The 25014-nt window shown below is 40.0% G+C and overlaps 1 protein-coding gene across 2 annotated transcripts in view; it reads right to left on the reverse strand.

Annotated features, from left to right (window-relative positions):
* Window positions 1-25014, reverse strand: part of LOC132817415 (solute carrier family 35 member F5-like) — a 111505-nt gene that overhangs the window by 43837 nt on the left and 42654 nt on the right. For both annotated transcript variants that reach the window (XM_060827846.1, XM_060827847.1), the window contains exon 11: window positions 1568-1672. In XM_060827846.1, coding sequence (XP_060683829.1) covers window positions 1568-1672 — 105 coding nt within the window. The remainder of the gene's footprint in view (window positions 1-1567; window positions 1673-25014) is intronic.

The raw sequence follows: 25014 nt of genomic DNA on the forward strand, positions 1-25014 counted from the left end.
AGATTTACAAGGATATTGCCAGGGTTGGAGGATTTGAACTAGAGGGAGAGGTTGAATAGGCTAGGGCAATTTTCCTTGGAGGCCGTGGGGTGACCTTATAGAGATTTACAAAATTATGAGGGGCATGGATAGAATAAATAGATAAAGTCTTTTCCCTGGGGTCGGGGAGTCCACAACTAGAGGGCATAGATTTAGGTTGAGAGAGGAAGGATATAAAAGAGACCTAAGGGGCAACCTTTTCACGCAGAGGATGGTATGTGTTTAGAATGAGCAACCAAAGGAAGTGGTGGAGGCTGGCACAATTACAACATTTAAAAGGCATCTGGATGGGTATATGAATCGGAGGAGTTTGGAGGGATATGGGCCAGGTGCTGGCAAATGGGACTAGATGGGTTGAGGTATCGGGTCGGCATGGATGAATTCGACCGAAGGGTCTGTTTCCATATGACTCTATGACTAAGTGAGACCTTGTGGAAGTAGAGGAGATCCCATCATTAAGTTGGTTTTCAGGAGGCCAACATGCTTTGGCATGAGTTGTAACTCCCCCTGCCATATTGCTGGGGAAGCAGTTAAGAGATTGCTGGAGGAGGAAGTGGCCAATTATGAACAGCACACAAGCCTTGTATGTTGCCAGCATAATCAAAAGACCAGCAGTTCTGGAACTGTTGTTGAACCACAGCGAGGTAGCCTTTGCATGCCAAAATAAATTTGAAGCATCCTCAGAAAAGTGAGCATTCAATAATCTTTTTTCTTGTGGGCTAAGCAGGCAGCAGAAGCAAGAGAAAATGTAAACCTAGTGATAGTATTGATACCCTCCCAGGACCTGGTGTCCTCCACAAAGCAGGATTGCTTCCTCCTCTGGTGAAGTGCCAGAAGCTGGGGAAAAAACATCTAATCTCTCTTTCAAAGAGGCGACTCACTTCCATTTGGTGGAGAGTTGAGCCTCACCCGTGGTGTGAAAATGTGTTGGCGAGCTGTAATGATGTGATTCACCAGCATTTTATCAGGTCGCCCAGCAGCCCCCAGCCTGACAATGTAATTTCCTACGCCTGGGGACTGGCAAAATTCCAGCTCGTGTGTAAATTCATACAGATGATAGCTTATATACAATTGTGAAGATGTGTGATCTACTCTTAGTTAAAAATCACACAACATCAGGTTATAGCCCAACAGGTTTAATTTGAAGCACTAGCTTTCCCACCGCTGCTCCTTCAACAGGGGGTTGTGGAGGACACAGTTGCAAGACACAACCAAATCACGATCTACACTTGAAATTAGACAATGTAGCTAGGTTTAACAAAATCACACTGAGATCATATGAATTGCATTATATACTTTCCATAAAATGGTTGGATTAGAATATAAAATCAGCATTGTTTAAATCATTTCAGAAATTCACAAAGTTTAAGGTTTCCATTTTCCTAATGTAAGATAAGTCAGTGACATGGATATATCTACAGTAGGAAAACCTTGAGCAAATTACTGTGGCTATATCAGAACATGCAACCATGGTTGATTTTATAATTTAAAAGAATTACAGTATATGCTGTGTGGCTGTCAAACTTACCAAAAAACATGGGTATGTCAAGTTTGTCTTCTCGGTCAACTTTTCTTTTGATCATGACTATATAGACGGCATACAATACTGCTCCTGTTAATGACCACAATGAGCCTGCAATAAAAGAAAAGTCATGGCTGTAGACTGTGTTCCAAAAAAGCTTTGAAAGGAAGTCTCTATTCGTTCTAACCTTTGACATCTATTTAAATATTTTTGTTTTCGAAGTGCATTATCATACCACAAATCAGTCTCAAACTAATGCTCAGTCTGAAAGACAATGTTCACAAATCATTGTCAATAATAGTTTAATATCTGTCCATTATACATGGAAGAACTAATCTCCATCAAAATTGATTGGTTATTCCAAGTTTCCTTCACCTCCCAGCCTGCCTCTAAATATCCAGATATTTTGTAAGAGGACAACAGAAGTCTTTTGCGTCGTAAGGAATAATAAATGACATTTGAGAAGAATAAAATCATTTAACAGTAGCATCAATATTGATTGAGGAGATGTTGGACTAAAAATGGAGGGGATGGAAGCACTAAACAGACGTTAGCACATGGATTAGATATACGCTCTGCTTGTTGTTTGGTTTGACTGATTGCAACAGAATTGGGTATCAGGGATGAGGTATAATAGTTGGTCCAATGTCCAATTTCTTACACAATGTCTCAGAGTATTTAATTTTGATGCAGCAGGTCAAATCAAGGTGGCACATTACATGTATACAGTATATGCATCTTGGAAACTAAGCGAGAAAGTACTATACAGAAGATTTAAGCACATGAAATTAAATGTATCCTTGCAGTATGCATACAAAATTGACTCAGTAACAGCAAGCAAAGGATGGTGTTGAATGGAAAATATTGGAACAAATTTGCAGTTGTATCTGGAAGGGTGAGTTTAAGGTCCAATACGCTTTTCAATTTTCCATAAAAATCTTAGTCTTATTATAGGGAGTAGCATTATAAAATTTGCATATAACGCACCATTTGATATAGTGAATAGTTGATAAGGGTAAAACAGCCAACATCAGTAACCGTGATCATGAAAGCATTGGTTTGTCATAAAAATCCATCAGGTTCATTAATACCGTCTAGGAAAGGAAATCTGCTATCGTGACCTGGGCCTATGTGATTTCAGACCCACAGCAATATGGTTTGCACTTAACTGCTCTGAAATGATCTAGCAAGACATTCAGGTATATTCAAATTGTAGTTAACAACCACCTTCTCAATGACAATAAGAGATAGGCAACAAATCCTGGTCTTGCCAATGACTATCTACATCCTGTGGAAGTGTTTAAAAAAAAGGCTAAACTGCAGGAAGGCACAGATAACTTCGTGAACTAGGCAAATTCAGTTCAATGCAGAGCCATGTGAAATGATGTACTTTAGGAAAACTAATATAAAAAAACGTTTTTTGTATTTGGGCTTAAAAGTAGAGGATTGCAAAGTAAAAGCAAAGAGATTATGTTAAACTTTATAAATCACCGGCTGGGCTTTAGCTGGTATATTGTCACTAGGCACCATATATCATGAAAACTGGAGAAGCCTTTTAAAGGGTGGGGAGGTGGTTTATGGGATGAGGAATTTTAGTTCAGATTAGGACTGTTTTGAAAAGATCAAGTGGCAACCGAATAGAGGTTTTCAATTAGACAAATTTTGAGAAAGAGAAAAAAAATTTCATTTGGGAAGTAAATCAATAACTAGAGATTTAAAATCACTAGCACAATATCTAAAGAGGAGATGAGAACTCCCCTAGCCCCACCTCCTGCTATTTTATAATTCTCACGATCTGGAAAACACCACCTGAACAAATGGCAAAAGTTAATTTGGTCAAGAATTTTTAAAAATGATTTGGACAGGTACTTGAGGAGGAGCAACTTTTCAGATTATTAGCAAAAAGTACAATGTCATACAAAACGGGACTACTCTTTCAAAACAGCCAGCTCAACACAATAGGCTGAATGGTGTCCTATTATGCTATATGTTTCTACGATCATAATTTGTTAATTATGCTGCGTGGGTATCATGCTTTGGAATTACTGGGGATATAAAATTCATCCACAGCTGTTTACATTGTGGGCTGAAAATGTTACCTATCATTCACTAACAATTGCAAGGTAAGGATAACCACAAACATGCGAAAGTCCCTCCCTTCCAGTAATCTTCAATAAAAGCATAATTGCTAAGTTTCTCACCATCAACCTCTTTGGGATCATCAACGATCAGAACTATAACAGGACTGTTATGTCAACAGCAGGACAGAGTAAAGGTACTGTGTGACAAGCAGTTCACATCTGATCCCCAAACACATTTGCACTACTTATAGAGTCATAGAAATGTACAGCGTGGAAACAGACCCTTCGGTCCAACCTGTCCATGCTGACCAGATATCCCAACCCAATCTAGTCACACCTGCCAGCACCCGGCCCATATCCCTCCAAACCCTTCCTATTTATATACCCATCCAAATGCCTCTTAAATGTTGCAATTGTACCAGCCTCCACCACTTTCTCTGGAAGCTCATTCTATACACTTACCACCCTCTGCGTGAAAACGTTGCTTCTTAGGTCTCTTTTACATCCTTCCCCTCTCACCCTAAACCTATGCCTTCTAGTTCTGGACTCCCCCACCCCAGGGAAAGGACTTTGTCTATTTATCCTATCCATGCCCATCATAATTTTATAAACCTCTATAAGGTCACCCCTCAGCCTCCGACGCTCCAGGGAAAACATCCCCAGTCTGTTCAGCCTCTCCCTGTAGCTCAAATCCTCCAACCTTGGCAACATCCTTGTAAATCTTTTCTGAACCCTTTCAGGTTTCACAACATCTTTCTGATAGGAAGGATACCAGAATTGCATGCAATATTCCAACAGTGGCCTAACCAATGTCCGGTACAGCCGCAACATGAGCTCCCAACTCCTGTACTCAATAATCTCACCGATAAAAGAAAGCATACCAAATGCCTTCTTCACTATCCTATCTACTTGAGACTCCACTTTCAAGGAGCTATGAACCTGCACTCCAAGGTCTCTTTGTTCAGCAACACTCCCTAGGCACCTTACCATTAAGTGTATAAGTCCTGCTAAGATTTGCTTTCCCAAAATGCAGTACCTCGCATTTATCTGAATTAAACTCCATCTGCCACTTCTCAGCCCATTGGCCCATCTGGTCCAGATCCTGTTGTAATCTGAGGTAATCCTCTTCGCTGTCCACTACACCTCCAATTTTGGTGTCATCTGCAAATTTATTAACTGTACCACTTATGCTCACATCCAAATTATTTACGTAAATGACAAAAAGTAGAGGACCCAGCACCGATCCTTGTGGCACTCCACTGGTCACAGGCCTCCAGTCTGAAAAACAACCCTCCACCACCACCCTCTGTCTTCTATCTTTGAGCCAGTTCTGTATCCAAATGGCTAGTTCTCCCTGTATTCCATGAGATCTAACCTTGCTAATCAGTCTCCCATGGGGAATCTTACAATGCTCAAAGCAGGTATGTGACAAAACTTAGATCACTGCTTGCCTGGACATAGCTTAGCACCATTTGGATAGAGCAGTCTGCCTGATGAGCTCTCCTTTACTACACTTCATATCCAACTCTGCATTACCATTAGAATGTAGTTGCTCTATTCACAAGATACACTACAGAAGCTCCCAAGCGTACTTTGATGGTGATCCCAAACCCAATGACCTATACCACCAAGAAGGTCAATAGCAGCAATGTTGTGATAACATTATTACTACCAAGCTCTCCTGCCAGATAAACTACATCTTGGATGGATTAATTTTCATTCAAAACTGAGTTGCCGACATCCTAGATGTTACTCCAATAATGGTAACAACAGAAAGAATACAGCAGTTCATGGAAAACATGTATCTTTTCATATCATTAAGTGGTTTAAGCATATAATGCATTTTTTAAAAACCCAGGTGAACATTCTGGCTTTGCAATGCAATATGTTATGCACCGGCGTTATTCTGTACATAAGTGCAATATGATATTGGTGTAATAGAACATTAAAACTATGGCAAGTCATATGCTAAATGATAAATGAACATTATTGATTTATCCAAATGTATATTGAAAACTGATTTGGGAACTTTACGCATGACTTGAAAAAGCAGTTAAACTTTTCTTATTGCGCAACTTATTTGCATTTCATTTAATCTTACTTTCAGCTCATTTACAGATGGAAATATATTTTTAGAATTTTACATAAGATGAAACATTGGGAAAAATTAGCAAAACAAAATTTCATGCATCTTAGATATATATTTTAATGTAATATATTAGAACAGAATTAACAGCTATTACTCAATTTTATCTATTAAAATTGCAGAATCCAAAATTCGAGGTGGAAACGTATAGCTTTAAATTGGTTTTGCATAGAAATGCTTAAAAATTGTAGCCAGACAGCTTCTACTTACCAATTATTTCTAAAAATTAAAATCATGAATGTTACATTATAATTCTGGTGACTGAGGGCAGTTTTCATCAAACAAAATTGACTAAATCTGGAGAAAACACAAACTGCCAGAGAGAGTCAGAAAGTGTGACAATGTAAGGGATCCAAGTTAAAGTTTTAGTAAAATAACCATCATTCCAGAGTGCAACACTAATCTTTTCACTTCAGTGGTTTATGGTAATTCAATTGCTCATTCATATTTCGGCTTAGAAATATCTGCCAGTTCCTTCCTTAATGTGTCAGTGATTTCCAAACAGAGAGAGTGTTATCAAAAATATTAATTAAAGAATATTTTAATTGGTTCAAGTAGAGTACTGATAACTTATCTCTTTAGACACTTTAATACATATGGTTTAGATTGCTGTTACTTTGTTGAATAATGTCAAGACCCAATTCACTAAACATTAAAAATGGAAATTGCAATACAGATAAAGGCCATACAACCCAACCGCTGATGATGGGCATTAAATTTTTACTTAATATCTATGAACTCACAATCCCATCCAAGTTCTGCATCCTCAATTCTATTTTCAGTGACATACTGAATTATGCTAATGAAGGTTCACTGTTTAGAAATGTTAACTATGACTCTCTCTCTATAAACACTGAACATTTACAGCATTGCCTGTTTCAGCTTTCCAGCATTAGCATTATGGTGCTCTTGTGCTAGATTTAAACATTATACAATTTACAGTTAGAAAAAATCTCCTTTCATATTGTTTTATTGCTTTCCTTATCATGGTCATAATCTTTTTTTCCAATTTACTTTTTGCTTGTTTCTATAATATTACATCTTAATTCAATGTCTTTTTTCTCTGTTTAGTTTATTTCTAACAAATTCAGAAGTAACTACACTATAACAGTATTAGTGAAGGTAGAATAATCTTCCAATGGAGATATGACAAATACTTTGAAAAATATTGTAATAGTTTGCAATCAAAATATCTGCACTGCTATTGTTCAAACAAAAAAAATCTTCAATATTTAAATGGTAATCTCACCTAATACTCCTGATATCATGTGCACGATGTAGCAATACAAAGAGAGCAGTAAATCAAAAGAACAGAATAGTAATAAAATAAACAGGAAATTTTAATTAATGATTTAACATGAGAAATATCCTTATGACCTATAAACTGGCAGTACATTTGATTAAGTTTAACAAAAAAAATGTTTAACATCAAGGGGATCTATTTTAGATACCACAGGAACGTACAGAAGCACAGCGCACCAGAAAAAGGAAGTATATTGTGTCACATCAGCAAAGAATACCAGAAATCAATGATTCTCAACAAGGGACATTTGATCTTCAGGCAGATGTCCAACTTATGAATCTACTTGAACTTATGGAGAAAATCCGTGTTTAAATATCCAATAACCTTTAATTCCTGGTTGTGATGATGGTTCTGACCCTAGAAACTTACCTAGGGATGCAGCCCACTTTCCTAGGATGGTTGACGACATGTCCCACCTTGCTGTCATGTGGGCATTAAGGAAAGAAGAACCAGGTAGTTAGAAATATGACAAATACTAATGCAATATGGTGTAAACACTTGAGGATGGGAGTTCCTGCAATTCAAATCCTTGCATAGGTTCAGTGAAGATCAAAGGTCATAGCTCCCAATTCTGCAATTCCAGACCACCAACACATCAACAGTTAACTTCAGCTTTACTCAGCTAAACTTACTTTTGTGCCTTTATCTGTGCTTCCTTTGTGTTATCTTAGTAAATGTTTTTTCCATTTTGCAGTATTTTATTGCATTCTCACAATACTGGAATTGGTGAAGACCCTGAAAACATTCAAGTCCATTGATGTTTTGCTGAAAGTTAAGAAGAACTGACAGTTTTACTGAAGAATGAAGAAGATGGCTCTATACTGTTTATTGGCACCTATATATATGTTTCTAAACGTGCAAAGAGAATTACAAATTAATTTTTTAAAAAACTAGGAAATAATGCACAGATCATTGGAGAAAATAAGGCACAACAACTGATTACAATCAGCAAGTACAAGCTTAATTTAAGGTTGAGGGCTGATCATACTGTAGCATATTCATGATGAAATCACACAATCAATTACAGTGCCAATCATGCCCTGATTAGCAAGGGACTAAGATCTGATGTATTAGCATATAAATTTAGTTTAGATTCATCCAGCTGAGTGCTGTAACCTTGAAAAATTAGGATGTTAAATGGGCTGCATTACAGTATCAAATGCTGTAAGTAGCATAAAAATAAACAGGAAATGTTTTCTTATTTAGAATTACAAGCCAATAAATAGATTAGAATATAAATATTTCGATACAATTTCATAAGCAAAATTTGGAAACATTGGTAGTCATTGCACATTGGAAAGAAAGTGATTCATGAGTTACATTCTCCAATAGAATGATGGCAGCCATGAAATGCATCATGACTGCAAAATGGTAGTTTCAAAAAGACACAATTTTGAAAGGGAGAGAGTGTGACAGTATCAGAGGAGAGGGAACCACTTAAAATGCCAATCAGAATGGGGCTCATGAAGATAATTCTTATGACTAGCAAATTAATGGAAACTGGTTTTCGTAAAAAGGAAGAAAAAGATTGCTTGAGGTGAACAGAAGAGCATTTCAGTTGTAGGACAGAATGGAACCTGGGAAGTAATTCAGGTTGGTGAGTAAGGACAAAAGATAGACAGCTGAACAGACACTCTTAGTGAAGAAGAGATCCTTCAACTCCTTTCAGAAGTTCAAGGAGAAATGAAGCTGGGATGACATTTGCTCTCTGGGACAAATCTGAAATAGCCTTCCAGAACAGAGTGATGCTCGATACTATTGTGAATCAGCAAGATCAAATGATGGACACCTAAACCATCCAACTAATGTACTGCTTAACATAGTTCTAAATACATATACAGGTACAATGTTTCAAATTTGGCTACCTGAAATTCAGTGACCTCTGAAAACTGGACATGTTTTTTAAGTTGCCGTGCACAAATTCATTAGTGTTAGATAAATGGTTCTCTTTTCCTGCACTTCAAATGATCTTGATTTGACTCATCTGCACTGAAAGTTGTCAAGATCTGAAACTTGGCATGGTATGACCCCCAGGTTGCCACTTTTTAGACACATTACTTGTACAAACATATTGCTTGTGGAAGAGGTACTGTACAAGTTTAAGAATTATTTGTTTTTCATTCATGTTTCCTATTAGAATCAATAATTAAGCAAATTAAATTCCCTTATAAAACAATTTTATTATTCCTCCTAAATTGCCCAATTTGTTGAATGGTTTTATCTTCTATTTTCTGCCAGGAGTCAAGAAAGTGTGGTACAAGTCCACTAGTGTAAATATCCCATTTAGGTTTTAGATCTGTAACCAGACCGACATTGTCTTTTTAAAACAGTTTCTGATACAGCATGCATTCCATCTTTCATCAATACTGCCACATTTCATTCTAAAATGTTTTATCTTTCAATTCTGTCCAATTGCCACAAAATGGATCTTGTGTAAATGATGAGAATCATTTTCAATGTTACACTGATCAAGAACTCTGAACTTGGACAGAGATCTGAGCAATGTGTCAGTCCTTTAGCTATCACTAGCAAAACTATAACCACCAAAATCCAACATATCCTTAATATCTAGTCTAACTGGGATTGGTGAAGGGTGTGTTAGGAGCAATACACTAAGTTCTCACTTAGTTGAATCTGTACTCCTAAAAACTGTTGCTATCCTCTAGGAATCAACATTAAAGACAGTTAGGTTCCTGTGGACACTTCCTGCCTGGTAAAAAATAATGTTAAAGCTGAAATACTGTATCATACATCTGCAGCACAGTGTGTGCATTCGTGGCTGAAATAACTTGCAACATCAATCACTGATTAAAACAGAAATACAAAATAAGTTCAAATTAGACAAATAGCCAGTCTCTTCAGCAGTCCTTCCAGCTATGGGATGACTTGTTTTCAGAAAAAAGAACAAAGAAAATTTATAGCCCAGGAACAGGCCATTTGGTCCTCCAAGCCTGTGCCGATCCAAGTCCACTGTCTAAACCTATCATCCAATTCCTAAGGATCTGTATCCCTCTGCACCTCACCTACTCATGCATTTGTCCAGATGCACCTTAAATGAATCTACCATGCCTGCCTCTACTACCTCTGCTGCCAAGGCATTCCAGGCACCTACTACCCTCTGTGTAAAGTGCCTGCAGCATGCATCCCTCTTAAACTTTTCTCCTCTCACCTTGAATGCGTGACCTCTCGTTATTGAATCCCTCACCCTGGGAAAAAGCTTATCTCTATCTACCCTGTCTACACCCTTCATGATGTTGTAGACCGCAATCAGATACTCCCCTCAATCTCCTTTTTTTCTAATGAAAACAATCCTAACCTACTCAACCTCTCTTCATAGTTAGCACCTTCCATACCAGGCAACATCCTCCTAAACCTTCTCTGCACCCTCTCCAAAGCTTCCACAGTATTCTAAAGGCAGCTGAACCAAAGTCTCATACAGTTTTAACATGACCTGCCAGCTCTTATACTCAATAACCCATCTGATGAATGCAAGCATACCATATGCCTTCTTGACCACTCTATCCACCTGTGCAGCACCTTCAGGGTACAATGGACCTGAACTCCCAGATCTCTCTGCTCATCAACTTTTCCCAAGGTTCTTCCATTTACAGTATAGCTTGCTCTCGAATTAAACTTCCCAAAATGTATCACCTCATATTTGCCCAGATTGAACTCTTTCTGCCACTTCTCCGCCCAACTCTCCAGTCTATATTCTCCTGTATTCTTTGACAGTCCCCTATACTTTTTGCTACTTCACCAATCTTCGTGTCATCTGCAAACTTACTGATCAGACCACCAATGCTCTCTTCCAGATCATCTATGTATATCACAAGCAACAGTGGCCCCAGCACTGATCCCTGTGAAACACCACTGGTCATCTTTTTCCATTTCAAAAACTCCCTTCAACTACTACTCTCTGTGTCCTGTTGCTCAAACAGTTCTTTATCCACCTAGCTAGAACACCCTGCACACCATGTGACTTCACAATCTCCATTAGTCTACCATGGGGAACCTCATCAAACGCCTCACTAAAGTCCATGTATATGGTATCTACAGCCTTTCCTTCATTTATCAACTTGGTCACTTCCTCAAAGAACTCTATTAAGTTGGTAAGGCACAATCTCCCCAGCACAAAACCATGTGCCTATCACTGATAAGCCCATTCTCTTCCAAATATAAATAGATCCTTTCCCTCAGTAGTTTCTCCAGCAACTTTCCCACCACTGATGTCAGGCTCACTGGCCTGTAGTTACCCTGAATATCCCTACTACCCTTCTCTCACCGGGGGGGGGGGGGGGGGGGGGGGGAAGCAAAATTAGCAACCCTCCAGTCCTCCGGCATTTCACCTGTGTTTAAGGATGCTACAAAGATATCTGTCAAAGCCCCAGCTATTTCCTCACTCGCCTCCCCCAACAACCTAGGATAGAGCCCATCTGATCCTGGGGATTTGTCCACCTTAATGTCATTTAGTCTAACCAAAACATCCTCCTCCTTACGTCAACGTGATCCAGACTAAACAAACTTCTATCTCTAATCTCAATATCCATCATGTCCTTCTCCTCAGGTGAGCACTGATGCAAAGTAATCATTGAGAATCGGAACTATTTTCTCAGGTTCAACACACACATCCTTCCTTCCTTATCCTTCAGTGGACCAATCCTTTCTCGAGTTACCCTCTTGCTTCTTATGAATAAAAGGCCTTGAAATTCTCCTTAATTCTGCTCACTGAAGTAATTTCATGACCCCTTTTAGCCCGCTTGATTCCTTGTTTAAGATCGGTCCTATTCTCCTGACATTCCTCCAAAGCCTGTTCTGTTCTTAGCTGCCTGGACCTTATGTATGCTTCCTTTTTCCTCTTGGCTAGTGACATGATTTCTCCTGTCATCCATGGTGCACAAATCTTGCCTTTCCTATTCCTTGTTTTCAAAGGGACATGCCTATCCTGTATTATTTTCAACCTATCTTTGAAAGCCTCCCACATATCAGCTGTGGACTTCCCTTCAAATAGCTGCCCCAATCCACATTTCCCAGTTCTTGCTGAATTTTGACACAATCTCCCATCACCACCACCTTGTTACCTCTACATCATTCTGTAATCTGTTCACCTATTTGTTCTCCTACCTCACGCTTACAGTTGGGAGGCCTGTAGTACAGCCCCAACAATGTAACTGCACTCTTCTTATTTCTCAGCTCTACCTATAATGCCTCACTGCTCAAGCCCTCCATTGTGTCCTCCTTTAGCACAGCCATGATTTCATCCTTGACCAGCAATGCAACTCCTTCCCCCTTTTTTTACTTCCCTCCCTGTCCTGTCTGAAGCATTGATATCCTGGAATATTTAGTTGCCAACCATGCCCTTCCTTCAACCAAGTCTCTGTGATTACAATAACGTCAAACTCCCAGGGACCAATCCAAGCCCCAAATTTGTCTGCCTTACCACTATACTCCTTGCATTAAATCATATGCACACCAGTTCCTTTATGCTCATCTGCTCTCTGCCCACTCTTCCTTTGGTAATGTTACTTTCATGATCCTACTCCATACAGTCTCTAGTTTCCACCTCACTAAATACTAGTCTTCTCTTCTGGTTCTCAGCCCCCTGCCAAATTAGTTTAAACCCTCCCCAACAGCAGTAGCAAAAACTCCCCCAATGACATTAGTTCCAGTCTGGTTCAGGTGTAGACCATCCAATTTGTAATAGTCTCACCTTCCCCAGAACGAGTCCCAATGTGCCACAATTCTGAACCCCTCCCTTTTACATCATCCCTCAAGCCACATGTTCATCCTGCTCATTCTTTTATTTCTATCCTGGCTAGCATGTGGCACTGATAGCAATCCTGAGATCACTACCTTTGAGGTCCTCTTCTTTAACTTCTCTCCTAGCTCCCTGAATTTTGCTTTCAGGACCTCATCTCATTTTTTATTTATATCATTGATGCCTACATGTATCACGACAACTGACTGTCCACTTTCCTCTTTCAGAATGCTCTGCAGCCAATCGGTGACATCCCTGATCCGAGCATCTGGGAGCCAACGTACCATCCGGGAATCTTGTTTTTGGCCACAGAACCGCCTCTCTACACCCCTTACAATAGAATTGCCAATGACTATGACCCTACAAGTCTTTTTCCCGCCTTCTGAATAGCAGAACCCATAGTGCCATGATCCTGACAACTGCTGCCCTCCCCTGGTGAGCCATCTCCCCCAACAGCATCCAAAATGTTTTGGAGGGAGATGACCGCAGGGGATACCTGCACTGCCTTCCGACACGTCTTGGTCTTTTGGTCACCCATTCACTCAACAATTCTAAACTGTGGTGTGACCAATTCATTAATCATGCTGTGCACGACCTCATCATTGCAGATGCTCCACAGTGAGTCCATCTGCAACTCCACAACTGTCATGTGGTCAAACAAGAGCTGCAGCTGGACACACTTCTTGCAATGCAAGAGTCAGGGATGGCAGATGATTTCGAATGATTTTGAACCTCAATGCTGGGAATTTGCCTTGGGGGAAGTTCCTCACCGTTGCACAGCCTTCCTTGCCACTAAAAACAGTTTTGAATTGAAGGTTGCATGCAACTTCAAGGTCTGGGTAGAATTAATGGGATAAAAAGTCAGGGTCATGAACAGCCTTGAAAAATTTATTCCACGAACAGTTGGGCAGTTCCCCTTTGCTTTTTGTAGTACCTCTTCTTACAGTTGTTAAGAGCATCATTGATCCCTCTGTTCACTCTGGCACTACAGTGCCTGTTTGGGTCACCCTCTGTGAAGACTTCCATCAACTGAATTGGAAAGCCCTTACCAGTTTTTCTTTTACAAAACTGGAGTGATTGGTGTTTCAGTGCAGTCTTCTTCTTCATTCGCATTAAGTCCACATTGGACAATTCCTCTCCATGGGATACAAACATTTGAGTGTTTATACTAATGCTTGCCTCAACTACTTCGTTACAGACAGCCTCCCCACCCAGGCCATGATTTCATGTGGAACATCAGAGGCAGTCTGACAAAATTCTTCTTAGCCCAAGACATACTTAGGCCGTACATTATTCAGACACAATGGCTGACTTCATCTCAGGCACCAATCAGTTATAAAACCTCTTGAGAATGTTGTACACATGTCAAAATTCCTTACCAGATGTCACCATTTATTGCTTCGAGGAAAAGGCACAGTGGAGATATTCAACCTTATTGGCATTAAAATGACTCTGCTGCCCTGGTGCTCTCCCACTAGCCTTAAAATTGCTCCTCCTGTTGGCTGCTCTCTCAAGAGCATACAATGACTCTTCTGCCTTACCTGCTCTCATTAGCCTTAAAATGACTCCTATATCTGGCTGTTCTGTCATTGGTTTTAAAATCGCTTCTGTGTATCATCTGCCTAAAACAGCTATATTTCTAACCCAAACAATCTCAAAGAAGAGAAAATCGTTTTACATGTGCGCAGTAGAAAAAGCAACTGACAATTAAAATTGGCTTCAAAAGAAAATGTGAGTGAGAGGCAGTTTTCTTGTTTAGTGAGAATTTTTATAAAAAGTTTTGTTCTTGAAATACAATGTGCATGTATAAATTTAGCACAACGCACCACATTACCACCCATGTGATGCAAAGGTCATGCTGAATCCAATGCCAAAATGGGAAGCAAAACCTTAAGTCGGGGACACAAGGCCTAAAAAAGATTAAGTCAAAATGACATTTGCTTGATGACTTGAAACAAGAATACACTGTACCATGCATACTGTAAAATTAGGTAGCAACCTACTGAGGCTAACACCTGGAAGCTAACGCCAAAAAGTAAATTACTACAGATACAATTAAATGGCCCAATAACTAACAAATCAAGGCAAGGTTCTGTAGCCCCATCGTCTGCTATTTTTAAAAATGGTGGACAAATCACAAAAAATAACATGACAGAAGACTCCATAAATATTAATAACCTCAAACACAGCATTTTTCATCATCAGTGTGAGGATTTTGAAGTATCGTCAGCCAAAAGTGTCAAATGAAGGAACCTACTCAGCTTACTCTGGTGGTCTCTAAAATTATTGGTGCCACTAAGCAGTCAACATGATTCACACCGTGTAACAAAGAAAAGTGGGTATGCTGAATACAGTGAAGGCTATAGGTCCTGACAACATTTCAGGCGTAGTACTGAAAATCTGTACACTTGGTGTAGCCAAACCTTTCCAGTGTAACGGCGACACCAACTTTGGAAAATTGTACATATATGCTTTATGCAAAACTAAGACAAATCTAGACCATCCAGACACCAGTCAGCCTCCCACAAATTGTCAGCAAAGTAACTGAATAAGTAATCAATACAGCCATCAATAAATAGCCAGCTTGTTGCCTCTCACTTTGATTTTTTTCAGAATGACTGAGTTTCAGGTCTTCCCTCAACATTAATCCACACATGGGCAGAAGAGGTAAATGAGAACTGAGGAGAGGGAATAATTGCTCTTGACACCATATTTGATTACTGCAAATCAGCCCGAGCAAAGCTGTGGTTTTCCTTTCATTAGAGAAAAGCATTGAATGAACAGTGTTCAAGCACTGTCATCAGATTTGGTTGGAATTGAAGAGTAATGGCTATAGCACTAAGATATGACTGCAGGATTTGCTCAGGGGGATGTCCTTGGCATTCAGATGCTTCAAAATTCTATCTTCTGTCATGAAGTCAGAAGTGGGTGCTGCTAACTGCTGATTCAATAGTATTTGCTGGGAATGAGTGTCTAACAGGATTTAAACTGCTGAGTAAGTTAATCCAAAGAAGTGGCACTTTTATAGTTCTTTTCATGTTCTCAGGATTCCCCAAAGTATTTCATAGTCAATGAATTACATTTGAAGCTTGTTAATATATATGCAAACATGGAAACATATCAATGCAAAAGCAACAAATGAGATTAAACTTGTTGCATTGGCTGAAGGATAAAGATTGGCCTGCATTGTTTCAAATGCACCACGGGATCTGTAAATGTACATAAATAAATAATTGAGGCCTTTGTATAATATCAGATCAAAAACACTCTAAAACTGCACTCAGTGCTATACTAAACAGAGTAGATGATGTACTCAAGTTCTGGACTGATGCTTCACAAGAACATAAGAACTAGGTGCAGGAGTAGACAACTCATTCCCTTGAGCCTGGTCTACCATCTCATACTTTCATGGCTGATCTCATCTTGGCCTCAGCTCCATTTTCCTGCTTGATCCCCATAGCTCTCCAATCCATTACTAATTAAAATTCTATCTCCTCCTTAATATTATTCAGAGTCACAGCATCCATGGCACTCTAAAGTAGTGAATTCCACAGAGTCACAATCCTTTGCGAGAAGTAATTTCTCCTCATCTATTTTAAATCTGCCACTCCTTTGCCTAAAACTATGACTTCTCAATCGAGATTAGTCAATAAGGGGAAACATCAACTAGATGTGAATTTTGTCAATCCCCTTTAGCATCTTATATACCTCAATTTTATTTTCTCTCATTCTTTTAAACTCCTGATAGAACAAGCAGTTTATCTTTGGAATTAATATAGTGAACCTTCTCTGAACTTGCTCTAATTCAATTACATCCTCCAAGTACAGTAACTGCACAAAACTGTACAGTACCCCAGACACATCTCACCAATGCCTTGTACAGTTGCAACAACAATAACCCTAATTTGAAACTCTATTCCTGTAGCAATAAAAGTCAAAATTCTGTTTACCCTCCTTATTACCTGCAGACTAATTTTCTACAACACATGCACAGAAGCACCTAGATCCCTCTGCACCAAAGCATATTATAATTTCTCTCCAATTATACAATGAGTCGCATTTTCATTCTTCTGACCAAAACAGACAACCTCCCACTTATCCATATTAAACACCATCTTCCAAATTTTAGCTTATTCACCTAATCTATTCATATCCATTTGTCAATTTTATTCCTTCATTGCAACTTACTTTTCCACCTATTTTACTAACATCTTCAAACTTAGCTACTGTATGTTCTATCCCTAAATTCAGATAATTAATACACATTGTAAATAGTTAGTGTCCCAAGGACTGAACCCCGTGACACCACACTAGTTACAGCTTGTCAGCCTAAAATGACCCATTTAATCCCACTTACCTACTTTCTGTTGGTAATTCAATCTTCTATCCAAGCTAATGTACAGCCCAACCACGATCTTACCTTATGAATTAATCTTTTGTGTGACACCTAATCAAATATCTTCTGCAAGTTCAAATATAGATCTATAGGACCCCAATTAGCCACTTTGCTTGTTACATCTTCAAAGAACTCCAGCAAATTAGTCAACCATGACTTTTTCTTCATAAAATCATGCTCACTCTGATGAATCGGGTTTTGACTTTCCAAATCTACTACCTCCTTAATAATGGACTCCAATATTTTCACAACACACATTAAATCATTTAGAGTTTCCTACTTTCTGCCCCCTCCCTTTTTGAATAAGGGCATTGCATTACTCTTTTCCAATTTTTCCAATTGACTGTAACCTTTCCTGAATCCAGGAAATTTTGGAATATTAGAATCAAAGCATCCACAATCTCTGCTGCCACTTAATTTAAGACCCTTTGGTCTATGCCACTGGGCCTGGGACTTCTGTTTTTACTCCCAGTAATTTGCTCGGTATTTCTTCCCTTGTGATGGTGATTGCCTTAATTTCCTTCTTTACAATAATCTCTACATTACCTGTTACTGTTGGGACAATTTCAATCTCCTCCACCATGAAAACAGAGACAAATTACTGATTTGGTTTCTCTGATGTTCATGTTCCTCACTATTAACTCTGTAATTTCATCCTCTAAGGGAACCAACAAATATACATATTTCATCTTTTTATATTTTGCACTAATTTTCTTTCATAAATAACGTTGCTCTTTTTGTCAGTTTTTAAGTAACCTTTTGCTGGTTTTGAAGTTTCCCAATTCTCCAGCCTGTCACTGGCATTTGAAATATGGTATACCTTAGTTTTGCCATCTTGTTATCTTGAACTTCCTTGCATAGCCATCAATGCTTTTTCTCCCTCTGGAATATATTTCAATTGGGATGATTTGAATATCTCGTTAAATGTCTGCCACTGCTCATCAACTGTGCTACGTTTTAGTCTTTCTGCGCAGTCATCTAAGCCTAAATCTGTCCTAATGCCTTTGTAATTACCTTCAAATTAATCTCAGGAATAAAAGTGCAGCCATTAACAATTTTAAGATTCTTTAAAATGTTAAGGCATAACAGAAATCTAGTTTAGTTAGAAAATTGCTAGTTTACACAAAAGACATGGCTCATTGTTTGGCAAAAATCTTCTACAAATTAAATAAGATAGCAGTGTGCAATGATTCCCACTTTTAGATCTTGAAGTTTCCAAGTTGGTTTTGTGTCCAGTGCTGGCAACAGCATGCCTTCTCTATTAGTGTTGAAGTAAGTTTTGGTTAGATGATTAGATAAGCTTCCAACTGATATAAGCAAAATATTCTTATAGTTTCCCAAAACCAAACTGTTTAATTAAATTGATTGTAGTTTTATACATATTTGGTTGGATTATGATTTTTTGGATATGATTTGTGCACCATTAGGCAAGGTGATCATTTGTATAGCTTGACAACTGCTTGAAAATGTCTACGGTATTTTTAAAAAAACAAATGTAAACTTTACTGAAATTTTGATTAGCATTCTACAAGGCTGTCTATTCTTTATGTGCACCACAGCAGGTGATGGCCTAATGGTATTATTGCTGGACTTTTGATCCAGTGACCCAGGTAATGTTCTGGGGACCCACATTCAAATCCTGCCATAGGAGATGGTGGGAATTTGAAATTAAATTTAAATTTGGAGTTAAGAGACTAATGATGACCACAACTCCATTGCTGATTGCTGTGAAAAACCCATTTGGTTCACCAATATCCTTTATGAAAGGAAACTGCCATCCTTACTATATCTACATGTGACTTCAGCAAAGTAATTGACTCTTAAGTGACCTCTGGGCAGTTAGGGATGGGCAATAAATGTTGGCCTAGCCAGTGATGTCTTAATTTCATGAATCAATACTGCATAAATGAGTTGTGGCAAATTAAGAGGAGTTACTTAAAAGGGAAATACATCTCTCAAGGTAAAATAATAAGAGTGGGATAGTCGGTAGACCAGATGACTCTTTGGGTTCATGAAAAATTTAAAATGAGAGCTAGTTGGGTAGAGAGGGAGAATGAAAGAAAGAAAGATAAATCAGTCATGGAAAAGAAAAGGAAGTAAGCCAATTAGGGCTGACCTGAGAAAAAATTTCTTTACCCAGAGATTGGTGAGTCCGTGGAATTCGCAAGAAGGAGTTAGATATAATTCTAAAAGTTAAGGGATCAAAGGGTATGGACAGAAATCAGAAACAAGGTACAGAATTGGGAGATCAGCCATGTTCGTATTGAATAGTAGAGCAGGCTCGAGGACCCAAATGGCCCATGCATGATGACTTTTGTGCGAGGTGATTGTCGGGAAGGGCGGTAAGTAAATTTAAACTTCTTACCTTCAGTCCAGAGAGGGAGGAGCGAGCAAAGGACTTCTGGGAAGGGTAAGTAGAACAATTTATATTTGCGTGGTTGCTTTACCCAAGACAATACTCAGGTTGTGTCTCCCACCCATCCTCCTCCTCTAACCTAAAAAAAAGTTGTGGGAGACAGATTGACAAGGTAAGGTAACTATTTATTTCCTAATTTTTGTTTTAGTAGTCACTTCGGGAGTTAGAATAGTGGGAATGGAGTGCAGGGCAGTGGAATGTTCCTCCTGCAGAAATGTGGGAAGTAAGGGTCACCACTAGTGTCCCTGCTGACTACATCTGTGGGAAGTGCACCCAACACCAGCTCCTTGAAAACCGCGTTAGGGAACTGGAACTGGAACTGGAGTTGGATGAACTTCGGATCATTCGGGAGGCAGAGGGGGTCATTGACAGGACTTACAGAGAGGTAGTCACTCCCCAGATAAAAGATAAAGACAAATGGGTGACAGTTAGGGGACAGAAAGGGATCCCCTGTGGCCATTCCCCTCAACAATAAGTATACCGTTTTGGATATTGTTGGGAGGATGACTTACCAGGGGAAAGCAGTGGGGCACTTGCTGCTCAGAAGGGAAGGGGGAAGGGGAGCAGAGCAGTAGTCATTGGGGACTTGATAGTTAGGGGGAACAGATAGGAGGTTCTGTGGGGACAAGAGAGACTCACGGTTGGTGTGTTGCCTCCCACGTGCCAAGGTCCGTGATGTCTCTGATCGTGTTTTTGGGATCTTTTGGGGGGGGGGGGGGGGGGGGGAGGGGAGGGGAGGGAGAGCAGCCCCAAGTCGTGGTCCACAGTGGCACCAACGACATAAGTCGGAAGAGAGATGGGCACTTGAGGCACAAATTCAGGGAGCTAGGATGAAAGCTTAGAGCTAGGACACAGTTGTTTTCTCTGGTTTGCTGCCCATGCCATGTGCTAGTGAGGTGAGGAATAGGGAGAGAAAAGGAGTTGAACACGTGGCTACAGAGATGGTGCAGGAGGGAGAGTTTCAGGTTTTTGGATAATTGGGAGCTCTTTCTGGGGTAGTTGGGACCTCAACAAGCAGGATGGTCTTCATCTAAACCAGAGGGGTACCAATATTCTGGAGGGGGGGTGGGGGGGGTGGAGATTCACTAAAGCTATTAAGGTGGATTTAAACTAATACAGCAGGGGGATGGGAACCAAAATTGTAGGACAGGTACAGAAGAGGATGAGAGTAGGGAGTTCCAAAATCAAGTATCTGACACTGGCAAACGAGAACCTGGTTTGAAGTGTGTGTACTTCAACGCGAGGAGCATCCGGACTAAAGTGGGTGAACTGACAGTGTGGGTTGGTCCGTGGGACTTCGATGTTGTGGCCATTACAGAGACATGGATAGAGCAGGGACAGGAATGGCTGTTGCAGGTTCTGGGATTCAGATGTTTCAGTAAGAACAGAGAAGATGGTAAAAGAGGGGGAGGTTTGGCATTGTTGATCAGGGACAATATTACAATTGTAGAAAAGATGTTTGGGGACTCATTAACTGAGGTAGTATGGGCCAATGTTAGAAACAGGAAAGGTGAAATCACTATGCTGGGAGTTTTCTACAGGCCTCCGAATAGTCCCAGAGATGTAGTGGAAAGGATAGCAAAGATGATTCTCTTTAGGAGTGAGACAGGCAGGGTAGTTGTCGTGGGGGACTTCAACTATCCAAATATTGACTGGGATCATGACAATAGAGTACTATAGATGGGTCAGATTTAGTCCAGTGTGTGCAGGAGTGCTTCCTGACACAGTATGTAGACAGGCCTACAAGGGGCGAAGCTACTTTAGATTTAGTACTGGGTAACGAGCCTGGCCAGGTGTTAGATTTGTAAGTAGGGGAGCACTTTGGAGACAGCGATCACAATTTTGTCAGGTTTACTTTAGTGATGGAAAGGGATAGGTGTACTCCACCGAGCAAGAGTTACAGCTTGGGGAAGGGAAATTACGATGCAGATAGGAAAGATTTAGGAAGCGTAGAATGGGGAAGGAAACTGCAGGGGATGGGCACATTCAAAATGTGGAACTTATTCAAGGAAAAGCTCCTGTGTGTCCTAGATAAGTATGTTCCTGTCAGGCAGGGAGGAAAATATAGAACGCATGAGCCATGGTTTACTAAGGAAATGGAAACCCTGGTCAAGAAGAAGGCAGCTTCTGTTAGGACACAATGTGAAAACTCAGTTAGTACGCTTGAGGGTTACAAGGGAGTTAGGAAAGACCTAAAAAGAGAGCTCAGAAGAGCCAGGAGGAGACATGAGAAGTTGTTGGTGGATCAGGGTTAACCTGAAGGCTTTCCATAGTTATGTCAGGAATAAACGAATGACAAGGGTTAAATTAGAGCAAATCAAGGATAATAGTTGGAAGTTGTGTGTGGAGTCAGAGGAGATAGGGGAAGCACTAAATAAATATTGTTCAACAGTATTCACTATAGAAAATGAAAATGTTGGTGAAGGAGATACAGAGATACTTGCATCTAGACTAGAAGAGATTGAGGTTCACAAGGAAGAGGTATTACAAATACTGCAGAGTGTGTGAAAATAGACAAGTCCCCTGGGCCGGATGGGATCTATCCTAAGACCGTCTGGGAAGCAAGGGAAGAGATTGCCGAGCCTTTGGCATTGATCTTCAAATCAACATTGTCTACAGGAATAGTGCCTGAGGACTGGAGGAGAGCAAATGTGGTTCCTTGTTCAAAAAGGGTAAGAGAGACAACCCTGGTAATTACAGACCAGTGAGTCTCACTTCGTTGGTAAAGTGTTGGCAAAGGTTATAAGAGATAGGATTTATAACCATCTAGAAAAGAATAATCTGATCAGGGACAGTCAACACGGTTTTGTGAAGGGTAGGTTATGCTTAACGAATCTTATTGAGTTTTTTGACAAAGTGACCAAACAGGTGGATGAGAGTAAACCGGCTGATGTGGTTTATATGATTTTCAGCAAGGCGCTCGATAAGGTTCCCCACAGCAGGCTATTATACAAAATGCGGAGAAATGGGATTGTGGGAGACATAGCAGTTTGGATCAGTAATTGGCTTGCTGAAAGAAACCAGAGGGTTGTAGTTGATGAAACATGTTCATCTTGGTGTCCAGTTACTAGCGCCGTACCGCAAGGGTCGGTGTTGGGTCCACTGCTGTTTGTCAGTTTTATAAATGACCTGGATGAGGGCTTAGAAGGGTGGGTTAGTAAATTTGCAGATGACACTAAGGTCTGTGGAGTTGTGGATAGTCACGAAGGATGTAGTAGGTTGCAGAGAGACATAGATAGGATGCAGAGCTGGGCTGAGAGGTGGCAAATGGAGTTTAATGTGGACAAGTGTGAGGTGATACACTTTTGGACGGAGTAATCGGAATGCAAAGTACTGGGCTAATGGTAAGATTCTTGGGAGTGCAGATGAGCAGAGAGCTCTCGGTGTCCATGTACACAAATCCCTGAAAGTTGCCACCCAGATTGACAGGGTTGTTAAGAAGGCATACGGGGTCTTGGCCTTTACTAATTGAGGGATTGAGTTCTAGAACTAGGAAGTTATGCTGCAGCTGTACAAAGCTCTGGTACGAGGAAAAAGTGAGGACTGCAGATGCTGGAGATCAGAGCTGAAAACTTGTTGCTGGAAAAGCGCAGCAGGTCAGGCAGCATCCTGAAGAAGGGCTCGTGCCTGAAACGTCAATTCTCCTGCTCTTTGGATGCTGCCTGACCTACTGCACTTTTCCAGCAACACATTTTCAGTAAAGCTCTGGTATGGCCACACTTGGAGTATTGTGTCCAGTTCTGGTCACCTCATTATAAGAAGGATGTGAAAACTTTGGAAAGGGTGGAGAGGAAATTTACTAAGATGTTGCCTGGTATGGAAGGAATGTCTTACGAGGAAAGGCTAAGGGCCTTGAGGCTGTTCTCGTTAGAGAGAAGAAGGTTGAGATGTGACTTAATAGAGACATACAAGGTAATCAGAAGGTTAGACAGAGTGGACAGGGAAAGCCTTTTTCCAAATATGGGGATGGCAAACATGAGGGGACACAACTTTAAAGTGAGGGGAGATAGGTTTAAGACAGATGTCAGAAGTAGTTTCTTAACTCAGAGTAGTAAGGGTATGGAATGCTTTGCCTGCATTGGTGGTAAATTCACCAAGTTTAAGTGCATTTAAGTCGTCATTGGGCAGGCATATGGACATACATGGAATAGTGTAGGTGGGATAGGCTTCAGATTAGTATGACAGGGCGGCGCAACACTGCGCTGTAATGTTATATGTTCAATATGCTCCTATTTTCTATGTTTCTGTGATTGACAGTGAGAGAAAGAATTTATAATCATGAATGTTACAGAAGACAGGTAGTTCCTAAAAGGGTATAATGACATCAAAATATAAGCTCCACCTATCAGGATATAAAGGACAATTCCTGAAAGTGCTATACAGTTATGCTTGTTACCAAAATGTGTGAGAAAATATTTCAGTTGTAGAAATGTGAACCTACTATGAAGCTGAGTCCGATGAGCCAATCTAGTATCAGATGCAATGAAACTAGCTTTTGTTGGCCTATCACGATTGAATCCATCTTCTGGAGTGTGTACATCCTTCCTCACATGATGTCAGTCGCTGAAACTGATGCCAAGGATGAGGACTGGTGGCAGTGATACTTCCCAAAACTTCTCAGCCTCACCATTATAATAAGTAACAGATCGCCGTACGAGATACCTTAAACACCAAGATTCAAAAACAGTACAGGAAACCACTTCTTACTTGGTGCTTCTTGTTCATCACTTCTCTGACTTTAAAGATTCCAAGACACTCAGATCATAAAGTATCTCAAACTCCTTGAAAATGTATGTCATAGCAGGTGATCATTAATAGTTCATCATCAGAATATCAGAAGTACAAGCAAGAGTAGGCATTTCAGAGCCTTGAGCTTGATCCGCCATTCAATACGATTATGGCTGATCTCATCTCGGCGTCAACTGCACTTTCCTGCCTGCTCTCCAATACCCTTCAATCTGTCTGTCTATCCCTTCCTTAACATTACTCAATATTCCAGCACCCACTGCATTCAAGGATAGTGAATTCGACAAACTCACAGGCCTTTGAGGGCAGTAAGTTTTCCTCAACTTTTTAATCTGCTACCCCTTATCCGAAACAATGAACTCTCATCATACATTTCTCCACAGGGGAAACATCCTATGTTTCGTCCATCAATCCCACTTGGGATCTTATAAATTAAATTAGATCTCCTCTTATACTTCTAAATTTCAGAGTATACGCCTAAATTGCTTACTATCTTCATAAGCCAAACCCCCTCACCTCTGGAATCAATCTAGTGAACCTCCTCTTTACTGCTTCTAATACAATTAAATCCCTTCTCAAGTAAAAGGATGAAAACTGTAAACAATACTCC

This window comes from Hemiscyllium ocellatum, chromosome 7 (genome assembly GCF_020745735.1).
Source record: "Hemiscyllium ocellatum isolate sHemOce1 chromosome 7, sHemOce1.pat.X.cur, whole genome shotgun sequence".
Classification (NCBI taxonomy): domain Eukaryota; kingdom Metazoa; phylum Chordata; class Chondrichthyes; order Orectolobiformes; family Hemiscylliidae; genus Hemiscyllium; species Hemiscyllium ocellatum.